The sequence below is a fragment of the Cervus canadensis genome, chromosome 15 (assembly GCF_019320065.1).
Source record: "Cervus canadensis isolate Bull #8, Minnesota chromosome 15, ASM1932006v1, whole genome shotgun sequence".
Taxonomy (NCBI): Eukaryota; Metazoa; Chordata; class Mammalia; order Artiodactyla; family Cervidae; genus Cervus; species Cervus canadensis.
In genome coordinates, this window is record NC_057400.1 from 40,417,762 (window position 1) to 40,436,832 (window position 19,071).

At 39.2% G+C, this 19,071-nt stretch overlaps 1 protein-coding gene across 5 annotated transcripts in view; it reads right to left on the bottom strand.

Annotated features, from left to right (window-relative positions):
* The window catches only part of ITGB6 (integrin subunit beta 6), a 144,612-nt gene that overhangs the window by 72,315 nt on the left and 53,226 nt on the right, over positions 1-19,071 (bottom strand). For 2 of the 5 annotated variants that reach the window (XM_043488318.1, XM_043488317.1), the window contains exons 2-7: positions 14,040-14,091; positions 13,696-13,853; positions 13,440-13,515; positions 12,612-12,691; positions 9,864-10,068; positions 8,863-9,109 (exon numbers count right to left, since the gene is read on the bottom strand). In XM_043488318.1, coding sequence (XP_043344253.1) covers positions 8,863-9,109; positions 9,864-10,068; positions 12,612-12,691; positions 13,440-13,500 — 593 coding nt within the window. In that variant the 5' untranslated portion in view covers positions 13,501-13,515; positions 13,696-13,853; positions 14,040-14,091. Of the gene's footprint in view, positions 1-8,862; positions 9,120-9,863; positions 10,069-12,611; positions 12,692-13,439; positions 13,516-13,623; positions 13,854-14,039; positions 14,092-19,071 lie in introns of those variants that run through there. The other 3 variants (XM_043488316.1, XM_043488320.1, XM_043488319.1) reach the window with 3 other exon arrangements.

Genomic DNA, 19,071 nt, shown 5'->3' on the forward strand with positions numbered 1-19,071 from the left:
GAGAAATTCCATGTTTGGATGAGGTCTGCCCTAAAGACATCACAGTAGAACAGAAATTGCTGATCCTAAATTCAGTCACATTTTATTCTGAAAGCCATCTAGTAGTTGTACATGAGATTTTGAACAAGTACTCAACCCTTCTGAGCTTCGGGTTTTCTTTTGTGAAGTGGAGCTAATAATGTACAGCAGTTTCTCAAAGTGTGATCCTTGGACCAGCAGCATGAGCGTCACATGGGAACTTGCTATAAATGCAAAATCTGGGGTGTGACTACAGACCTTCTAAGTCAGAACTGGTAGGAGTGGATTGAGAGACCTGTGTTGAACCAAGTCTTCCTGATGCATTGCAAAGTTGAGAAACACTGGTGGAGAAGGACAGAGACAAAAAGAAGTGGCCACCAATGAGGTTGCGGTGTGCTGCTTGGGAAGAGCTGGTTGACGTACATGAGCAGCTTGGCAAGTTCAAGAGCCTGCCTTGTCAGCATACAAAGAGCTGATGCAGCTTTCAGGATTTGGCTCTATTTCACCAAATTCATCTACCTGAGGTATATGGTCAATTCTCATTATTCACAGATTCCAAATCTTTGAAAATTCATATTGCTAAAATGTATTTATGACCCCCAAATCAATCCTTTCAGAACTTCTTCAATCAATCATGTACATGAATGAGTGTACAAAAAAGTTGATATGCATGTTTCCAGGGGAGGTCAAGTAAGACTCTGACTTCTTGCTTCATCTCCCATACTGTAAAGAAATATTCTTTTCAGGGTCTATTTGGTGACATGTGTGTTTGCATTTTTGTGCTTTTGGATGATTTTGTTGTTTGGAGTTGCCCCCCAGTGTAGTGCTCAAATGCTGTCTGGTATTCCTAAGTGCAGAAGACTGTGATGGGTCTTATGGGGAAAATACATGTGTGAGCCAAACTTTGTTCTGACCTGAGTTACAGTGCTCTTGGTTGTGATTTCAATGCTAACAAATCAACAGTATATATTAAATAAGACATCTTTAAACAGGAACATGCAGAAAACAAAAGTTATTGCTCCCTGGGTGAAAAAGTAACCAGAGATTCGCAGGAACCTAGCCCTGTGTTTCCCCTTGGAGCAATATTCAGCATTCTCTAATGCAGGGTTTGAGGAGACTTTATAGAACAAGACTTCCGTAAATGCTGAGAATCAACTAGATATACAAGTCAAAATGATTATGGATTTATTCACACTGAGAAATGGAGCTCTGCCAGAATCAGAATTCTGGTGTCTGCAAGGATAATCATTTACTTCCTGTCAGTAGACTTTCTCAAAAAGTAGACCATAAGCTGATGTATTCTCAGGCTTCAGAACAAGGGGAGTTTGAGTTCTGTAGCATTGAATGGTACAGTCTGAGATGTCCTATTTCCTTAATGAGGTATTTTTTTAGTTTTCTAATGATTTTAAGAACTCTATCTCTCAAAAATATGAAACATTTTTTTGGCAATTTTTAAATTCAGTTTACAATGTTCTTGGATATATGTACCTTAAAACTTTTTATGTAGTCAAGTTTTTCCCACCTTCAAATATGAAATGTATTTTAAAATGTGAAATGAAGAATTTTTAAAAAGTTAACCTACAAAATGATAATAATTTAGCATTTTTCTTAACTGCCTCTGTAATATTTAAAGTAGAAGAAAGATGCATTAGATTTAGAATAAAAAGACTGAATAGTTATCTATCCTTGGACCTCAGTCCTCATCTATAAAATGAGGGTGCTAATAATAGCTACTTCTAAAGTTGCTGGGAAAATTACATAAAAAGTATTTTATAAAAAGTATATAACTGTGTTTTGAGGTTTACATTGTCCCTGGAGCCCAACTAGTCTTGAAAGTGAAAGTGTTGGTTGCTCAGTTATGTCCTACCCTTTGTGACCCTATGGACTGTAGCCCTCCAGGCTCCTCTGTCTATGGAATTCTCCAGGCAAGAATGCAGTAGTGGGTAGTCATTCCCTTCTCCAGGGGATCTTCTTAACCCAGGGATTAAATCCTGGTCTCGTGCATTACAGATAGATTCTTTACCGTCTGAGCCAACCAGAGAAGCTAGTCTTGGAAATTGTTTAATATTTTATTGGGGGCTGTTGGTTCATACTGTATCAAAATGGCATTAGAGCCTCTTCTGGAGCCAGAGAACTAGAATTCCTATCGTCTGGTCAGAAATTTGTATCTTTGTTGGTTAGAATTATTTGCTATGTAGTTCTTGCTGCTGCTGCTAAGTCGCTTCAGTCATGTCCGACTCTGTGCGACCCCATAGACAGTAGCCCACCAGGCTCCTCCATCCCTGGGATTCTCCAGGCAAGAACACTGGAGTGCGTTGCCATTTCCTTCTCCAATGCATGAAAGTGAAAAGTGAAAGTGAAGATGCTCAGTCGTGTCCAACTCCTAGTGACCCCATGGACTGCAGCCCACCAGGCTCCTCTGTCCATGGGATTTTCCAGGCAAGAGCACTGGAGTGGGTTGCCATTGCCTTCTCCGATGTAGTTCTTACTAGAACTCTAATCTTTTGGAAAGGAGAATACATTTTTTATTAATTCAATAAACATATTCATGTGCTGGGAGACAAATGTAGCTTAAGTAAAGTATAATGTCAGAGCTGGGTCACATCAAGAAATTTTGAGTGGAGACTGTCCGTTTTGGTCAGAGTTCTTCCTATAAAGAATGCTTATATTTAGTTGTTATTTTCTTAGATAGCAATTGAAGGAATTATTTATTGCTGACTATAAAGATATATAACAAAAGGTTAACACCATTATTTTTAGTAGAATTAGAAATGATTTCCATTTTTTATGTCTGTATTTTCACATGGTCTTATTACCTTTGCAATTTAAAATTATATACTCATTTTTTGTGTGTACCTATAGGAAATCTAAACATTCATGGTTGAGTTTTCTTCTTTGCAAAACTACAATGAATTCCTCATGGTTCAAGTCTTCAAACACAAAATAAAACACCAAATTAAATGTGAAATATTGTTTATAAAAATCCCTCAAAATATTTGATGGAGAAAATTTTCTTTGTCCTATTAAACATTTTTAAATATATATATATATATATATATATATATATATATATATATATATATATATATATTACAATTCATTACAAATATGGAAAATACGGAAAATTTTTATTGCTGTGTCTTAGACAATAGCGTAAGGGAAACTTCTTTAAAAAATGTAAACTATTCAGGTTTCCTCCATGGTGAAATTTTTAGTGACCTTCCATCTAATGAAGGTAGAGAAAACAAACTACTTGAAAAAGCACTAGAGATTAGATTAAAACAAGGTTTTAAAAGTGTGGCGTGCAGACCCACAGAGGTCCCTGAGACCATTTAAGAGTTTTTCAGGTCAAATGATCTTCATAATAATAAGAGATAATATTTGTCTTTTTCACTGTTGACATTTTCACTGATGATGCAAAGTAAGAGTTAGTAAAACTGCTGGTGCCTTAGCATAGGTCAAGGCAATGGCTCCAAACTGCCTAGTGTTCCTTATATTTTTTGCCATCAAACATGCATGATAACAAAAAGAAAAGTGCTACTTTCACTTGATTGCCCTTGATGAAGCTGTGTGTGTTAGTCACTCAGTTGTGTCCAACTCTTTGCAACCCCATGGACTGTAGACCACCAGGCTCCTCTGTCCATGGGATTTTCCAGGCTAGAATATTGGAGTGGGTTGGGTTCTGGAGTGGGACACAGGTTCAATTTTATTAAGTCTATGCTCTCGGATACATGTTTTTTGCAAATTATTTCTGTGTGACCACATAGGAAACATGCATACAGTGTTACTGCTGTATACTGAAGTACATGTTTACAGTGGAAAAGCACTTTCATGGTTGTTTGAACTGTTGTTTATGGAACAACCATTTTACCTGAAAAAATGCTTGACAGCCCAAACCATCATTTCAACTTAAGTTTTTGGCAGACATCTTCATTAAAATGAAGAAAATAAGTCTGTTACTTTCAGGAAAACAACTATCAGTATTTGTTGCCAATGATGAAATTTGACATAACTAGAAAATTAGGATTTCACAAAACTTTCATCTGCTACCCATTAACAGCTTCTAAGTACTTCAAGACTTATCTGATGGGATTAATGATAATATTAACAAATATAATTTTTTAGATATTCTATCATGAAATTTTAAGATCTACGTAACTCACTGAAACTTCGTTTTCCAAATGACCAAAGCATTAAATTACAAAACCACATGCACACACACACCAATGAAAGAGCCATTCAGGCTCTTCCCTGGTGGTCCAGTGGTTAAAGAATCTGCCTGCCAAGGCAGGGGACACAGGTTCAAGCCCTGCTCCAGGAAGATCCCATGTGCCACAGTGCAACTAAACCTGTACACCACAGCTACTTGAGTCTGCACCCCAGATAGAGCCCGTGCTCTACAATAAAGGAAGCCACAGCAACAAGAAGCCCACCCACCTCAGCCAGAGAGTAACCCCTGCTCTCTGCAACTAGAGAAAGCCTGCATGCAGCAGCAAAGACCCAACAGAGCCAAAAAAATAATAATAATAAAAAAATTTTTTAAGCCATTCAAAGTTCAAAGCAAATCAATGGTTTTTAATGTAACAAAATAGGAAGTTCATTGACATGTTTTTCAGATTCTACACTGAAACGTAATTTACCTCTTGTCCAGTTTGAATGTAATATCAAAGAAGAAAGGTCTACAGTCATTGGAGAAATCTATTAACTGCTTTCCCCCTTTTCAACTATATATCTACATGAAGTTTGACTTCGTTCATGGAATTCAACCAAAATAAAATATTACCAGAGATTAAATGAAGAAGCAGATGTGAAAATTCAGTTGGCTTCTTTTAAATTAGATATTTTAAGAGATTTGTAAAAATTAAAATAGTGCCATTTTTCTTGTTAACTGTTGTTCTATTTTGGAAAATGTAGTTATTTTTTCTAAAGGTATACTATTATAGTAACATGCAGTGTGTTTTTCATTGTAATTATCAAATAAATTAATTACTAATTATTTTTATATTTTCTTAGTTTTACTCTCTAGGACACTGAATATTGATATTTTGAGGATCTTAATTTTTAGGAGTGTAAGAAAGTTCTGAGATCTAAAAGTTTTAGGACCGTTAGATTAAAATAACTAGAGAAAATTAGCATTAATGAGAAGAAGGAAATTAAAACTGGGTTTGAATGTCTATTATGTTCCAGCCTACTCAGTTCTCATGGTAGCCCAAGAAGTGAATATTATTATCCCCATTTATAAATGAAGAGACTGGCATTCCAAGGTTGATTTAAGCCCAGGTCTGGAAAACTCCATGTTTTTTCCTTTTACTTCTCTTAGCCTTTGTCCTAAAGAACATTTTATTTCTTAATTATAGGGTTTGGATTGATCAAAGGGTTGACTTTTGTGTTGTTGTTTGAATTTTTGGTGTGTAAGTGTGTGGGGAGTAGAATCTCAACAGAGAAACTTGGAGAATTAAGGACATGATTAAAAAAGAAAAAATATAATATTGCAGCAAAAAATTTTCATTATTTATAACTTTAGCTAATGGTAAATTTTGCCAATAAGAATAAGAGAAACACCTCTTGAAAACAGGAAAACGTTGACCTGTCAAGTGCTCAAATATGTGGTCCTTATTAAGGTTCCTAGTTACTGTAATTTGTGCAGGGCTCTGGCCTCCCTTCCAGTAGTCATGTGTGGATGTGGGAGTTGGATCATGAAGAAGGCCAAGTGCTGAAGAATTGACGTTTTTGAACTGTGGTGTTGGAGCAGACTCTTGAGAGTCCCTTGTACTGCAAGACCAAACCAGTCAATACTAAAGGAAAGCAACCCTGAATATTCATTGGAAGGACTGATACTGAAGCTGAAACTCCAATACTTTGGCCACCTGATGCAAAGAACTGACTCACTGGAGAAAACCCTGATGCTGGGAAAGATTGAGGGCAGGAGGAGAAGGGGACGAAAGAGGATGAGATGGTTGGATTGCATCACCAACTCAATGGACATGAGTTTGAGCAAGGTCCGGGAGATGGTCAAGGACAGGGAAGCCTGGCGTGCTGCAGTTCGCGGGGTTGCAAAGAGCTGTACATGACTGGGCGGCTGAACAACAACTAGGCCTCCCTTTACCCCACTCTATTGGTATTGATAGTAGCTACCACCTAGTGAGAGCTTCACGGTCAAGCTCAGTATCAAATGTTTCCTTTCATTATCTTACACACTCCTTACAACCCCCTCGGTGTGATCGGTATTGCTATTCCAAACTAAAGTTTGGAGAAGTGAAGGGGTTCCCCTAAGGTGACATTATGAGTGAGTAGATGAGTAGGTACATGGTTACATGGGTATATTTAATGGATCAGCGGTTTAGAACAGAATGTCCAGAATTAGACACACATACAGTTAATTGCTTTCTAAGAAAAGCATCAAGATATTTCAATGGGGAAAGGAGAAACTTGCTTAAAAAATAGTGCTGAAACAATTGGATAGTTGCATGTGAACAAAAGATAAACCTAGACTTCTCCTCATTCCAAATGGAAACACTAATTTGAGATCAAAGACCTGAATGCAAGTGCTTCAACCACAAAGCTTCTAGAAGAAAACATAGAAGGAATCTTTGAGACATTAGGGTAAACAAAGATGTCTTAGGACAAAAAAATACACTAATGATAAAATTAAAAACTGGGCTTCATCAAAATAAAAAATAATCATACAATTTAGCAATTCTAATTCTAGATATCTATCCAAGAGAAATAAAAACATACATCCACACAGAGACTTGTATGCAAGTGATCATAGCAATATTTCTACATGATGGCCAGAAATTGGGAAACAACCCAAATGTTCATCAACGGACAGATAAAGTATAATAAATTTGTACAAGGGACTATTACTTAGGACAAAAGGGAAGAAACTGCTGATAAACATGAAATCAGGGATGAATCTCAAAAACATGATGTTGAGCCAAAGAAGCTAGATACAAAAGGTGTATAGCATATTTTCCATTCATGTGAAATCCAAGAGTAGGCAAAACGAATCTAACTTATAGAAATCAGAAAATGGTTGCCTCTGAGAAAGCAGATCTGACTATAAAGGGGCATAAGGAAACTTTCTGAGGTGATGGAATTGGCTCTATGTCATGTTTTAAGTGGTGATCACATCGGTATATTCAACTGTCAAAACTCATGAAATTGAACATTTCTGCTGTGTGTATTTTAGTTCATGTTAATTATACCTTGAGAAATGGGGGACTGGGGACAAATATTATCTCTGATATTTGCAACCAAGCACAATTCCTAGGAGTTGCAATCAGTGATGAATTCTTTTCAAGGTCAAAACACTTTTGGCCATCAGATTCTAGTTTGGAACCACATCGAAATGTCTTAAAATGATACTGCAAAAACTGTTTTATAGAGATTAATTTGTTGGTGTAAACTAGTGTTAAAAGTCAATATATGTTTGGAAAGCCATTTCATCTATACTAGATTCAGAGTAGTAAAAGGCTTGGTTTTGGACCAACCCAGATCTTGGTATAGATCACTGATTAGTCATGCTGCCACAGGTAAATTACTAACTTCTCACAGACTTTGTTATTTCCTCTCAATATAGAGATGATGGAACCTGCTTTGACCTGAAGTTATTATGAAGACTGAATGAGGTCATGTACATAAAACCTTCAGCATAGGATCTGGCACAGAGCAAATGGAAGTTCCTTTTCAAAAGAAGGATATCAAATACTTTTATTTTGACCATGTCATTGACATGTAGAGGTAAGCTATCACAAAGCAACTTACCTTTGACCATCACCCATATAATACACGGTTTCAGTAACTGATTAGAGCATATTATAATGGAGCCATTGCCTCATTTCATACTGAATTTGATAGCAGTAAAGGCTACAAAGGCATTCTCCAAGCAATAAAAGAAAGTCACATTTCCCAAAGTACATTAAAAATTACTCCAAATGCTGTTATTTTGGCAGCAGTCATTGTAGTGGAGACAGATACTCTGAGAAAATGTGACTTACTGTCAGTAGCCTCAGAGAGTGGTGGTCATTGAGGATAGAAAGCCTCTGAGGGGCTAAAGATGGGCTCAGGCCAGTGGAACCTACAGTAAAAGATTCCATCCTTGTGTCTGCAGAATACAAATCCAAATTTGTCACAGCCTGCCTTCCAAAGGGAGGCAAATATGGCAAATGCTGTGAAGACCCAAGCTAGAACTGGATACAGTAAATCCTGTACATACAAACCTTCAAGTTGTGAACTTTCAAAGATGCAAACATGCCCCTGTATGCCCAATTTTTACTGTACTACTGTACTTTTCAAGGTACTTCACTGTAAGATTAAAAATGTTTATTTTTTGTGTTTGTTAGTTTTTAGGTGTTATTTGTGTGAGAAGTTTTATATACGTATTACAGTACAGTAGTAGATAGCTGATTGTGTTAGTTGGGTACCTAGACTAACTTTGTTGGACTTAGAAAGTGAACTTACGAACGCGCTCTTAAAACAGAACTCATTTGTCTGTAGGGGACTTATGTATTACAGTGATGTCTGCTTGAGAATGGAAACGTGTATATGTATGGTTGAGTCCCTTTGCTGTCCATCCACCTGAAAGTATCACAGCATTGTTAACTGGCTTTACTCCAGTACAAAATAAATGAACTTTTAAGTAAACATAATAGTTTACTTAAAAAAAAAAAAAAGGATGACATCCCTTTAGTTCTGAACAACCTGGGCAACTGAGAGCTGCTGACATCCAATCAGATGGGAGGGAACTGCCAGGGAACCAGCAAACTCCTGCCAAGCTCAGCTCAGAGTGACTTTCTCTATAGGAAATCAGTGTTTGAAGATTTCAGAAAATCATTTACTTACCTGCAAGGGTTGGCCATTTCTTCTGGTGTTGTTTTCACAAAAGGGGAGACAGGTTTCTCCACAAAAGAACCAAAGCCCAGTCTAAAGTTGCTGGTTAATTTAGACATTTCCTTGGAGAGCAGGGAGCCCAGCTCTTTGATGGTGTTGAGGTCATCGTCCATGGAGGCTGAGAGGTCCATGAGATAATACAAATCCACAGGGTAATCCTCGGTCTGGCGAACTTGAACTTGCAGGGTCTGTTCAAGGCCTGTAACACCCTCGCAAGAAAAGATGATCCATAAAAACCCATGGAGACTTAGTTGTGACTAGAACTGTCACTAGCTATTTCATTTCAATAAGAACTTACCAGAGATACTTGCAATTCATACACTATGTGGCCAAGTTTATAAAGGAACCAACCCATGGATATCTTTCACCCATGAATTTAGAGCAACTGAAGGAGGTGAAAGTTGGGGTATTTTATATCTCCTTGGGAGAACTAGCATCCATTTAGATGAAAGATAAGCTGATTTTTTTTGTATGTGGGTTTTAAAAAGAAGAAAATAAAGAGGTGCTTAAAGCTACATTACAACCCTTGAAGAAATGTGAGGTAAGCCTTAACAACATTTGAGTAATTCAAACGGTTACTATTAGATAAGGCTATTTTTGGTAACACATTTGGAGTACAAAGTGACCAATGTGAATAAAGAAAAGTGTTAGCCTCGCAATTCTTTATTTCCTTAAGAATGGGAAATCTGAGTCATAATAAACAATGACATGTAATATGGTACAAGGCGTATTAATGGAATAGCTGTATTATTATATGTGATGTTCCTGGAGGAGGGCATGGTGACCCACTCCAGTATTCTTGCCTGGAGAATCCCCATGAACAGAGGAGGCCGGTGGGCTACAGTCCATGGGGCCACAAGGAGCTGGACACGACTGAGCGACTAAGCACAACGCAGCATATATATGACATTAGATTTATTTATGAGCAGGTGATTGTGCAAATCATAACATACCTGGTCTCAGTTTAAGAGCCAAGCTTTGAGGTGAAATCTGAACAATGTTGGAGCTATTTTTCTGTCTGCCTATGCTGAGAGGCTTATTTTTAAGTATTTCAACTTGGGAGACAGGGTTTTCGATGAAGGTTGGTTGACATCCTTTAGCTAAAAGATTTGCTGGGGTATCACACCTTTCTCCAACTCCAGATAGGTGGGTAAAATTCTAAAAGAGAAAAAACAATAAAGAGAGAAAGACAACAATAAAGAAGAAAAAGAAGACATCTTTTATAAGATTACTTTTTGCATGCTTTGCTAGTTAGGTATCCTGCCTTGACATATTACACCCCCATATGCCTGACATTGATTGTAGGTCTAAAGTTAAAGGAAAATAACCAGAGAATTCTGCCAGTAAAATTTTGAGTAAAAGTGGAGTTTCCCTTTAATTGTATTCAAGTGAATTCACTTGACTTATTTTTTCCTTTTTTCCCTTTTTTTTCATTTTTCTTTTTAATGCTCACTTTTTGAAAGCTTCTCCTGTGCTGTGACCAAATCTTTGAAATAGCTGGGTCACAGAGCTGACATCATCATGTGAATTATCGTGGAGGATAACCTGCAGGTGTATGCGATCCTGGGACTGTTCAAATTCTCAGAGTGTCTATTGCTAAATCCAGTGACAAAGAGTCTTTTCCGTGGCTTCCGAAAGGTCAAAGATTGTGGTATTTCCCTATCTACTGCCTGTCCTGGTTCAATTTGTGGATGTATTACCCTTATATTACAGTATTACTTCACCAAAGTTGACCTCTTGGGGACGTTATTCTAGTTTAAGATCTTTTAGAAATTCCTCCAACATTGGCATGTGGGGAAGGAAAATGAAAGAGAAATGGTGTAAGAGATTGCTTTTCTGCTTTGAACTCAGGAGTTTCCCAGTTCCCCTCTGATCCATCTGAGTTTCCAGAGGCAGTGAGACGAGTGAGTGTTCCCAGGCAGAGATGCAGCCATCCAACCCTGGAACACTCAGAACAGAAAGATGTAGTCAAGAGATAAACACCTATCTTACCCACCAGCCAAGACTGCTCTTGAGTGGGTGAGGCTCTAGGCAAGGTTGAACTTCAGGCCTGTTGTCTCTCAGGCTTGGAGAGACACAAATCAAGTCCATACTGTTTTCCTTCATTCACCGGAATTCTAAGCCACTCTTGCTGTTTCACCAACTAAGAAAGCTACATTTCTCCCAAAGTTGACTTTTGAGAATATAATTTGTTATCTTTCAGCCAGGCCTGTGTATACTTGAGGCCCTAGTGAGGGGTAACAAATTCTGTAATTTCCCATGATTTATCCAAAACACAAGGCGGCTTAACAAGCCCTCAGAATCCTTCTTAACACTGTGTCACTGATACAACCTATAATCACTATGTTTGCCACAAGATCAGAGGTGGCATTAACCCTGGAACCTTTTTTCTATCTGCTCTAAGCAGAAGCCTAATTTACTTTTTGCTCCAACTGTCTCTATTGGTAATAATACTTCTACTATTAGTTATATCAGTGAGTGATCTCTCAGAATAATCTGGCCTTTTGATTAGATTTGACTATAGAGTATTAGCCACAAGAAAAGCTATCAGGTGTAACTTAAGAGGCTCTCTTCAATGGGTGCAAAAAAAAAATTTTTTTTTTTTATGAAAATTCTAGAGGTGGGCACTTTGTTAGACTGATCTGTTGCTTTATGTCTCTGACATTAAACTAACATTGGCTTCTTCAGGGAGTCAATGTCAAAAAATGTGTGCTTTTCCCTCTTTGTATATTCCCAAACCTGCTTTGATATATGAGCCCAAAGTCACTGCCCTTCTGCTTGACCCTCTTGGTAGAGGTCAGGGAGTGAATTGGGTTTGTGCCCTGCTCTGCACGTCCTCGCTCTATGGACACAGGTAACAAATGTGGGGTTTTAACAGCCACAGCCTGGTTTTGAATTGGGCAACCAGGTTCTTTACCCTTGAACATTCTACTCAGTTCTTGCTGAATTTGGCAAGAATCTGATGGTTTGATTTGTGTTGAGATTCTCTTTATGAGATTTAGTAAAGAACTGTTTTCAATCCAGAAGGAGCTAATACAGATCTTTCTTACTAGGAATCATTTACAGATTCCTCTGTAGTGTCACCGGAAGCCGTGATTCAGGATGGCTTGTTATACATTCCCCACTCCCTCCTGCCACTTTCACATAGCTTTCAGTTTGATCAGATGGGATGTCTACTTCAGGTTTTGTCATCATTGTGGTACAGAGTCACACAGCGGATGTAATTTTTAAAAGAATTGGATAATGTTTGAACAGTAAAGTTTACCCCGAGCCTTCTCTTGGATCCTGTCAGTGATTCAGAAAGGATGCTTCTCCCCAGATGAAACAGAACTATGATACTGAAATTAAACGTATGTTGAACTTGAGAAAAGATTGCCTCCATGAGCTCTGGTTGCCCAGAGCCTCAACATTTTACTTGTGAGCAGGAAGAAATGGCCTTAAAATAAGAGGAGGCATCAGGTCAAACAAAGAATCTTGAGTTCATATATTTCAGAATAATTTGACATTCACTCCCTTCTCAAATTGCTTTTGAACGTAATCATATGAAGCACACTTGGCATCACTAATGTTTACATTTTCCCTTCCAGATTTGTGTCACTCCTATAACACCACGGAAAGCGGGACACTGAGAGCGGTCACAGATGGAATTGCCGTAAATGTAAGTGCCCTTTTTACAAACACGCTGAGGTCATTTGCTTTACCTCCTGAGAACACCAGGCGCACTGAGGTCCAATGAGTAAGCAGTCCTCACAGGTCTCCGCACCCCCCACAGCACAGCCACCTGTGTTCAAACCCAGCAAGACACAAGGGATTCAGCACACTCTCAGCCACTCCACTCGTGAGACCGACAGCTCTTAAAGCACTTGAACAAAACAGTATCAAAGTTCATTTTTCAGGCTTCGAAGATCAGTCCTCAAAATGCTAGCAATCCACAGTGAAGTTTGTATTTTACATTTATGGCATTGAAAATATGCATGTCTTAGAAGCCAAAATAATCAGTCTCTTTTTTTTCCCTTAAAATGTGAAAGTATCTCAGCGTTCACAAATATAGGATCATCATACTTATCACCCTCATTCAGCATCATCCCCCTTTAATTTTTCACAATTATTCACAGCCACTAAAGAATCCTTCTCTTTCAAATGTACTATAGCTTTATTTTAAAAGATAGATCCCTTTTTTGTCTCAAGGTTATCACTCTCAAGTGGAAGGCCTTGTTGTACAATAAGATAGCTAGAAAAGTTACCAAAATGGTTGTCACAAGGGTATTAAGAAATACTCTTGTGCGTAGTGCTGTTTAATTCTCTCATTAAGGTGCCCGCGCAACCTTTGTATTTATTTACCTAAAGCCCGGAGCATTCGCTGTGGGAACAGTCCTGCGTCTGCCTGTAATTTGTTAAAGTGTTCGTTCAATGGCAAAGAGCAATTGAACAGCTCAAGTAAAAAATGACTTCAGATCTAGTTTCTGAGCCACATGACAGGTTTGTCAAGCGTACCACAAAAGCAATATATCGGAGAACTAAAGTCTTACCTTGTACGTGATCATTCCTTCCTAGAAATAGAAAGAACAGGCAAAGCAGTTCAATCCCCATCCGTTTCAGTTCTCGCTGTGCAGACAGATTAAAAAATGAATTGCCTTCAACATTACAAGACCAAAGCTGAACACTGTTAAAAGTCTTTCTTTCTTGAAGTGTAAAATTGTAAATACTACTTACGCTGCTTTGAAAAGAAACTTGAGATGTAAATTAAAAAGTTTTCATTAAGACTGAAATGAAAACAGAAGCTACCTGGACAGGTAAAGAAGAAAAGCTGTATTTAAGAGCAACTCCAACATGATTTACTTCCTTGTTCTCCTTATAAGGAAGGCAGGTGTACAATCACCAAGAAGGTGGGGAAATTCATTCAGTAGAAATTTTTCTGTAGGTTCTATCAGTCTCTCTGCATCCTAGAGAAAGTTTATACCTTTAGTAAAATAATGACTGATGAAATGTCAAAAGAATAATTGAAATATGATCTAAAGTTGTTTCTAAAATAGTTATAATTTAATGTAAACAGTAAAGGTGATAAATAAAAATATAAATATGTCAGTTATGTACCAGGAGGGTTTAAAAAATTAGCTAAAGGAAAATACCTGAGATTTTTATGTTCCATTGTTAAGTCCTTTCAGAGAATTGAGATGAACTCTGAAAAATAAAAATCACTATTTTACAATTTATGATAGAAGGCAGGCTAGGGAAAGCAAAATACTGTGTTCCATTGTTTTTTAAATTGTATGAAAGATATTTTTCCCCATAAGTATCAATTTCTTCTTTAAATCCATTAGAAAAAATAATATATTAAAATTAAATTAGAACAAAATTAGTCTCAAACAACAATGGAAACAGAAAACAGTGGTTCCTAAGATTTTGAACCCCTCCCTTCCAGATGGTGACCAAGTTCTCTTTCTTGTGTACCATCCCTGCTTCCAACTTACTACTTGGCACACAGAAGATGTTTATTTGTTGAACAAAAGAGAGATTTAAAATATATATATATTCTACGACTAATTTCATGAGCCTGATTATGAATGTTTTCGCATGTATTCAAGATAGTGTTTGGGGTGTGTAGATACTGCAAACAAATATTTATTTTGTGACTCTCCAAACTGCTTAATCTTAGACAGGCTTCTTTGTGGCCAGAGTTATGTCCTAGGAGACTATCTTTTAAAAGTGTATTTCTAGGCAAGTGTGTGAAACCTGTGCGAAGAGGAGAAAACTAATTATGGACTGCTCAGGTTCTTCTCAGAAGGCTTTGTTCAATTTTGAACTCTGTCACACACAGGAATCTGGAAATAAAATGGCAAAAGCCTGCAGAAAGCCAGGTTCCTCCGTCCTCCACTGTCTCCCAGAGTTCGCTCAAATTCATGTCCATTGAGTGGGTGATACTATCTAACCATCTCATCCTCTGTTGCCCCCTTCTTCTTTTGCACATCAGGGTCTTTTCCAGTGAGTTGGCTCTTGGCATCAGTTGGCCAAAGTGCTGGAGCTTCAGCTTCAGGATCAGTCCTTCCAATGAATATTCAGGGTTGCTTTCCTTTAGGATTGACTGGTTTGATCTTGCAGTATAAGGGACTCTCAAGAGTCTTCTCCAGCACCACAATTTGAAAGCATCAAATCTTCGGCCCTCAGCTTGCTCTGTGGTCCAACTCTCACATTTGTACATGACTACTGGAAAAACTATAGCTTTGATGATAAAGTGATGATAAAGCTTTGTTGGCAAAGTGATGTCTCTGCTTTTTAATACACTCTATCTCTGGATAATACTTGTATCCTATATTAGTCATCATTCATTGATTTATTTATCCATTTAGTCAATAAATATTTATTGAGCATCTACTTTGTGCTAAGCATTGTTCTAGAAGCAGAAGATAATATCAGTGAACAAAGCCAAGCTCTTGGCCTGTGAGGTGTATATTCCAGCCTGGGGAACAGAATGGGGAGACAGACTCTTAAAATCAGGCTGTCCTAAAGGGCTATGAAAAATGATAAATCGGGGTAGGAGGAAAGAGGAGTAGGAAGGGTGTGTTATTTCACTATCCTCTGTGCAGACTTCCACCCTGCCCCTAAAGTCCTGATTGCACAGCTTTGTTTAATATCTGTCCTCAGTCACAGCCTCTCTGATCTTCAGTCCTCCCCCACCGCCAAGCCTCTGCACATGCCATTTGTGCTGCTGGGAGGCATGGGCCTCCTCCTCATTCCTCTCATTTGGCTGATTCAGCTCACTATCCACGTCTCCCACAGACATCAGTGCCCATAGGGAGGCATTTTGAGTCTCGCCAGGCCTCCCTTCCTGGGATCTTCCCCAGGATGGCCCTTTCCAATCTTCTTGTAATTGCTGAAATCCTTGCATCTCTCCCCCAATAGACTGTGAAGCTCTTTAAGGCATTGATCTATTCAACAAGTATTTATTGAATTCTCTACTGTGTATCAGGCAGTGACTGTGTCTCAGTGATCTTTATATTCCCAGCAAGTAGCATAAAGCCAGATACTTTGACGTAGTCAATATTTATCAATAAATGGATAAATTTTACCTTGTTGTTATCTAGTATTTTACCTGTGACAAAGCTGGTACTTCACAAATAGTGAATAAATAAATGAATAAATGGTTTTAGAAGACACAGCACGCCGTTAGAAGTGGGGAAAGACGTTCCCTGCTTGGGCTGTGAAAGGGCTTAAAATGCAGGGTGGAGAAAAGGGGCAGAATTTAACAGAAAATATAAAGAACAATGCTACAAGAAAACCTCCATCCACTCTGGATGATTCATCACAGGGAAAATATTCTTGCTTCCTGAAGATCTGGTGCCTGGAGGCCTCACCTGGAAAGTACCTGGCCATGGCTGTGGGGCTGGAAGGAGTTCTAGCTGCTCCCTAAACTTGCTTCCCTGGTGGCTCAGTGGTAAAGAATCGCCTGCCCGCGCAGGAGACGGGGGTTTGACCCCTGGGTCCGAAAGATCCCCTGCAGAAGGAAATGGCAACTCACTCCAGTACTCTTGCCTGGAAAAGTCCATGGACAGAGGAGCCTGGAGGGCTACAGTCCATGGGGTCACAAAGAGTCGGACACAACGTAGCAACTGAACAACAACAAAAACTGGTCAGCACTGAATAAAGTCTCCCGAATGAAAACTGTGTCCCCTCAGACAGGGCAACCAGATGAATTACCTCTGTTTCTGTATATACATAGAACTTAAACTGGGAAATACAGACTAAAAATATCAGGGCTTCCATAATGGAAGCTGAAACTGGCAGAGAGAAAGGACATCAGGTTGTAGGAAAAGTGATGCTTCAGGAGTGTTGGGAGGAATCGGCAGCTCTGAGGAGACAAATGAGTGAGGCAGAAGAGAACTCTAATGAGTCAACAAGAGGACATGTTGCAAATGTCACTGGTAAAAACAGCTGAGGAGGGTGCCTGAGCCGTGTGAATGGAAAACACCAGAGTTAGACCCCCACACTCACTTTGTCAAGGGGAAGGAACTTGGCCCAGGCCATGATCCCTAATGCCCTTTCGGATTAGATCTTTCTCAGGCACAGCTCTCCCTGAGTTTTCCCAGGATCTTATCTCTTTTAGCACAATGTGTATCCCTTCAGTAAATTCCCATTGCTTAGAGGTGGTTGAGGGTGTCTCCATATTCCTTAAGATCCAGAGATCCTAAGTCACACCATCTAGATTTTTAGACACGCTGCTTGGCCCATCAGATAGAAGCCTACCATCTCAAGGGCTCAGGCTCCCAGCATAGGACTCTGGGGGCCTGACCCTCTTCAAGAGGTCTGAGCCCAGGTGTGGGTAGAGTCGCAGAGCATCACACAGCCCGAGGAAGCAATGACCCCTGCACCCCACTCCTTCACTGGCCTTTGCTTCTGAGACTCTTCAGTGGAATCCTGACCTCAGGAAGTCACGTGAGCTCATCTGACTCACTCTGTTTGGCTTGGATCTTGCCCGGACCCAGCCCCTCATTCACATCAGACAATAACAATCTGGGGCCGGCTAGGCCAGCCCCAGGGCACCTCAAAACACTCCTGGGAGAATAAACACAGAGTAAACCTGGCTGGGAGCCAAACTGAGCTCTAAGGACCTAGTAAGGACTGCCAACTCTTGGGATGGGATGGCCTCTCTCTGTTACCAGCTTTATTTCAAGTACAAGAGACAGATCTCCCTCCAGTAGGCTTCCTATGAAAGTGTCTCATAGTGAAGAGCTGAAAGGAGACAGTGGAAGTCGAGACTTTGCTCTTGGGTCTAGCGTGGGTGTACCTGTGTGTGTGACGCACTGCCCGGTGGGCTGTTGGCAGAAGGTTGTGGCTGACCTGCAAATGTGTATAACCTGGGAAGCACAGAATCTGGAAGCGCTGGTTGCTCAGTCACTTGGTCATGTCCCACTCTCTGTGACCCCACGGACTGTAGCCCGCCAGGCTCCTCTGTCCATGGATTCTCCAGGCAAGCATACTGGAGTAGGTTGCCATGCTCTCCTCCAGGGGATCTTTCCGACCAGGGATCGAACCTGCATCTCTTGCACTGGTAGGTGGCTTCTCTACCACTGAGCCACCAGGGAAGCCTGAATTTGGAAGAGGAAACCTTCATTTCAAATTTCAAGACCTTCAGAAAAATTATTTTAAAGGAGGATGTGTAACAGTTTCCTGTCACCTTTGTGTACAATGCTCAAAACATGCTAAGTGCTAGAGAAAATTTTGTGGCCTAGGTCTTACCTTCTAGTACAGAGTTTCCTTTTTTAATTTGGTAAAATATACATAACACAAAATTTATCATTATACCTGTTATCAAGTATACTATATTGGCATCAAGTATATTTATACTGCCATGCAACCTTTACGACTATCCATCTCCAGAAAATTTTCACCATTCCAAACCAGAGCTCTGTACCCATTAAGCAATAGTTCATATTTCCCCCTCCCTTTAGCCCCTAGAAACTACCATTCCTCTGTGAATTTGAGTGTTCTAGGTACCTTGTATAAGTGGAATCATACAATAAAGCTTTTGTGTCTGGCTTATTTCACTTAGCAAAATGTTTTCCAGGTTCATCTACTTTATAGTGTATATCTGAATTCCATTTCTTTGTAAGTTTAAACAATATTCCATTGTGTGAGTAGACCACATTTTATGTATCCATTCATTTGTCCCTGGACATTTGGGGTGTTTCCACCTTTTGGCTATCATGGATAAAGCTGTTATGAATATTGGTGTACAAGTATCTGAGTCTGGTCCTACTCTATGTCCTTGGGGATAGCATTTATCTCTCAGGATTTTAGTTTTCAGACTGTGAGATAGTGACAATACCCACTTTTCAAGATTATGGTAAATATTTAATTATATTATTCTGGGATGAATCTAGATTTTGTGGGGCCTAAAGATTATATAATATAGGGGGCACTTTTTAAGAAAAGGAATGTAAATGAGAAATAAATTGGAAATGAATGTACATTAATTTAAAAATGAGAAGGAAAGAAAAACATGACAACAAATTACTAAAGCCTTAAAGATTCCAAGCCCTTTCTTCTTGAAACTACATTGGACAATCAACTGGAAATGTTTACCTAGAAATGCTTCCTGATGGTCACCTGGTTTCCCATTCCCCTGGAGTCACCTGCAGTTCTCAGCCCTTCCACCTGGGTGAG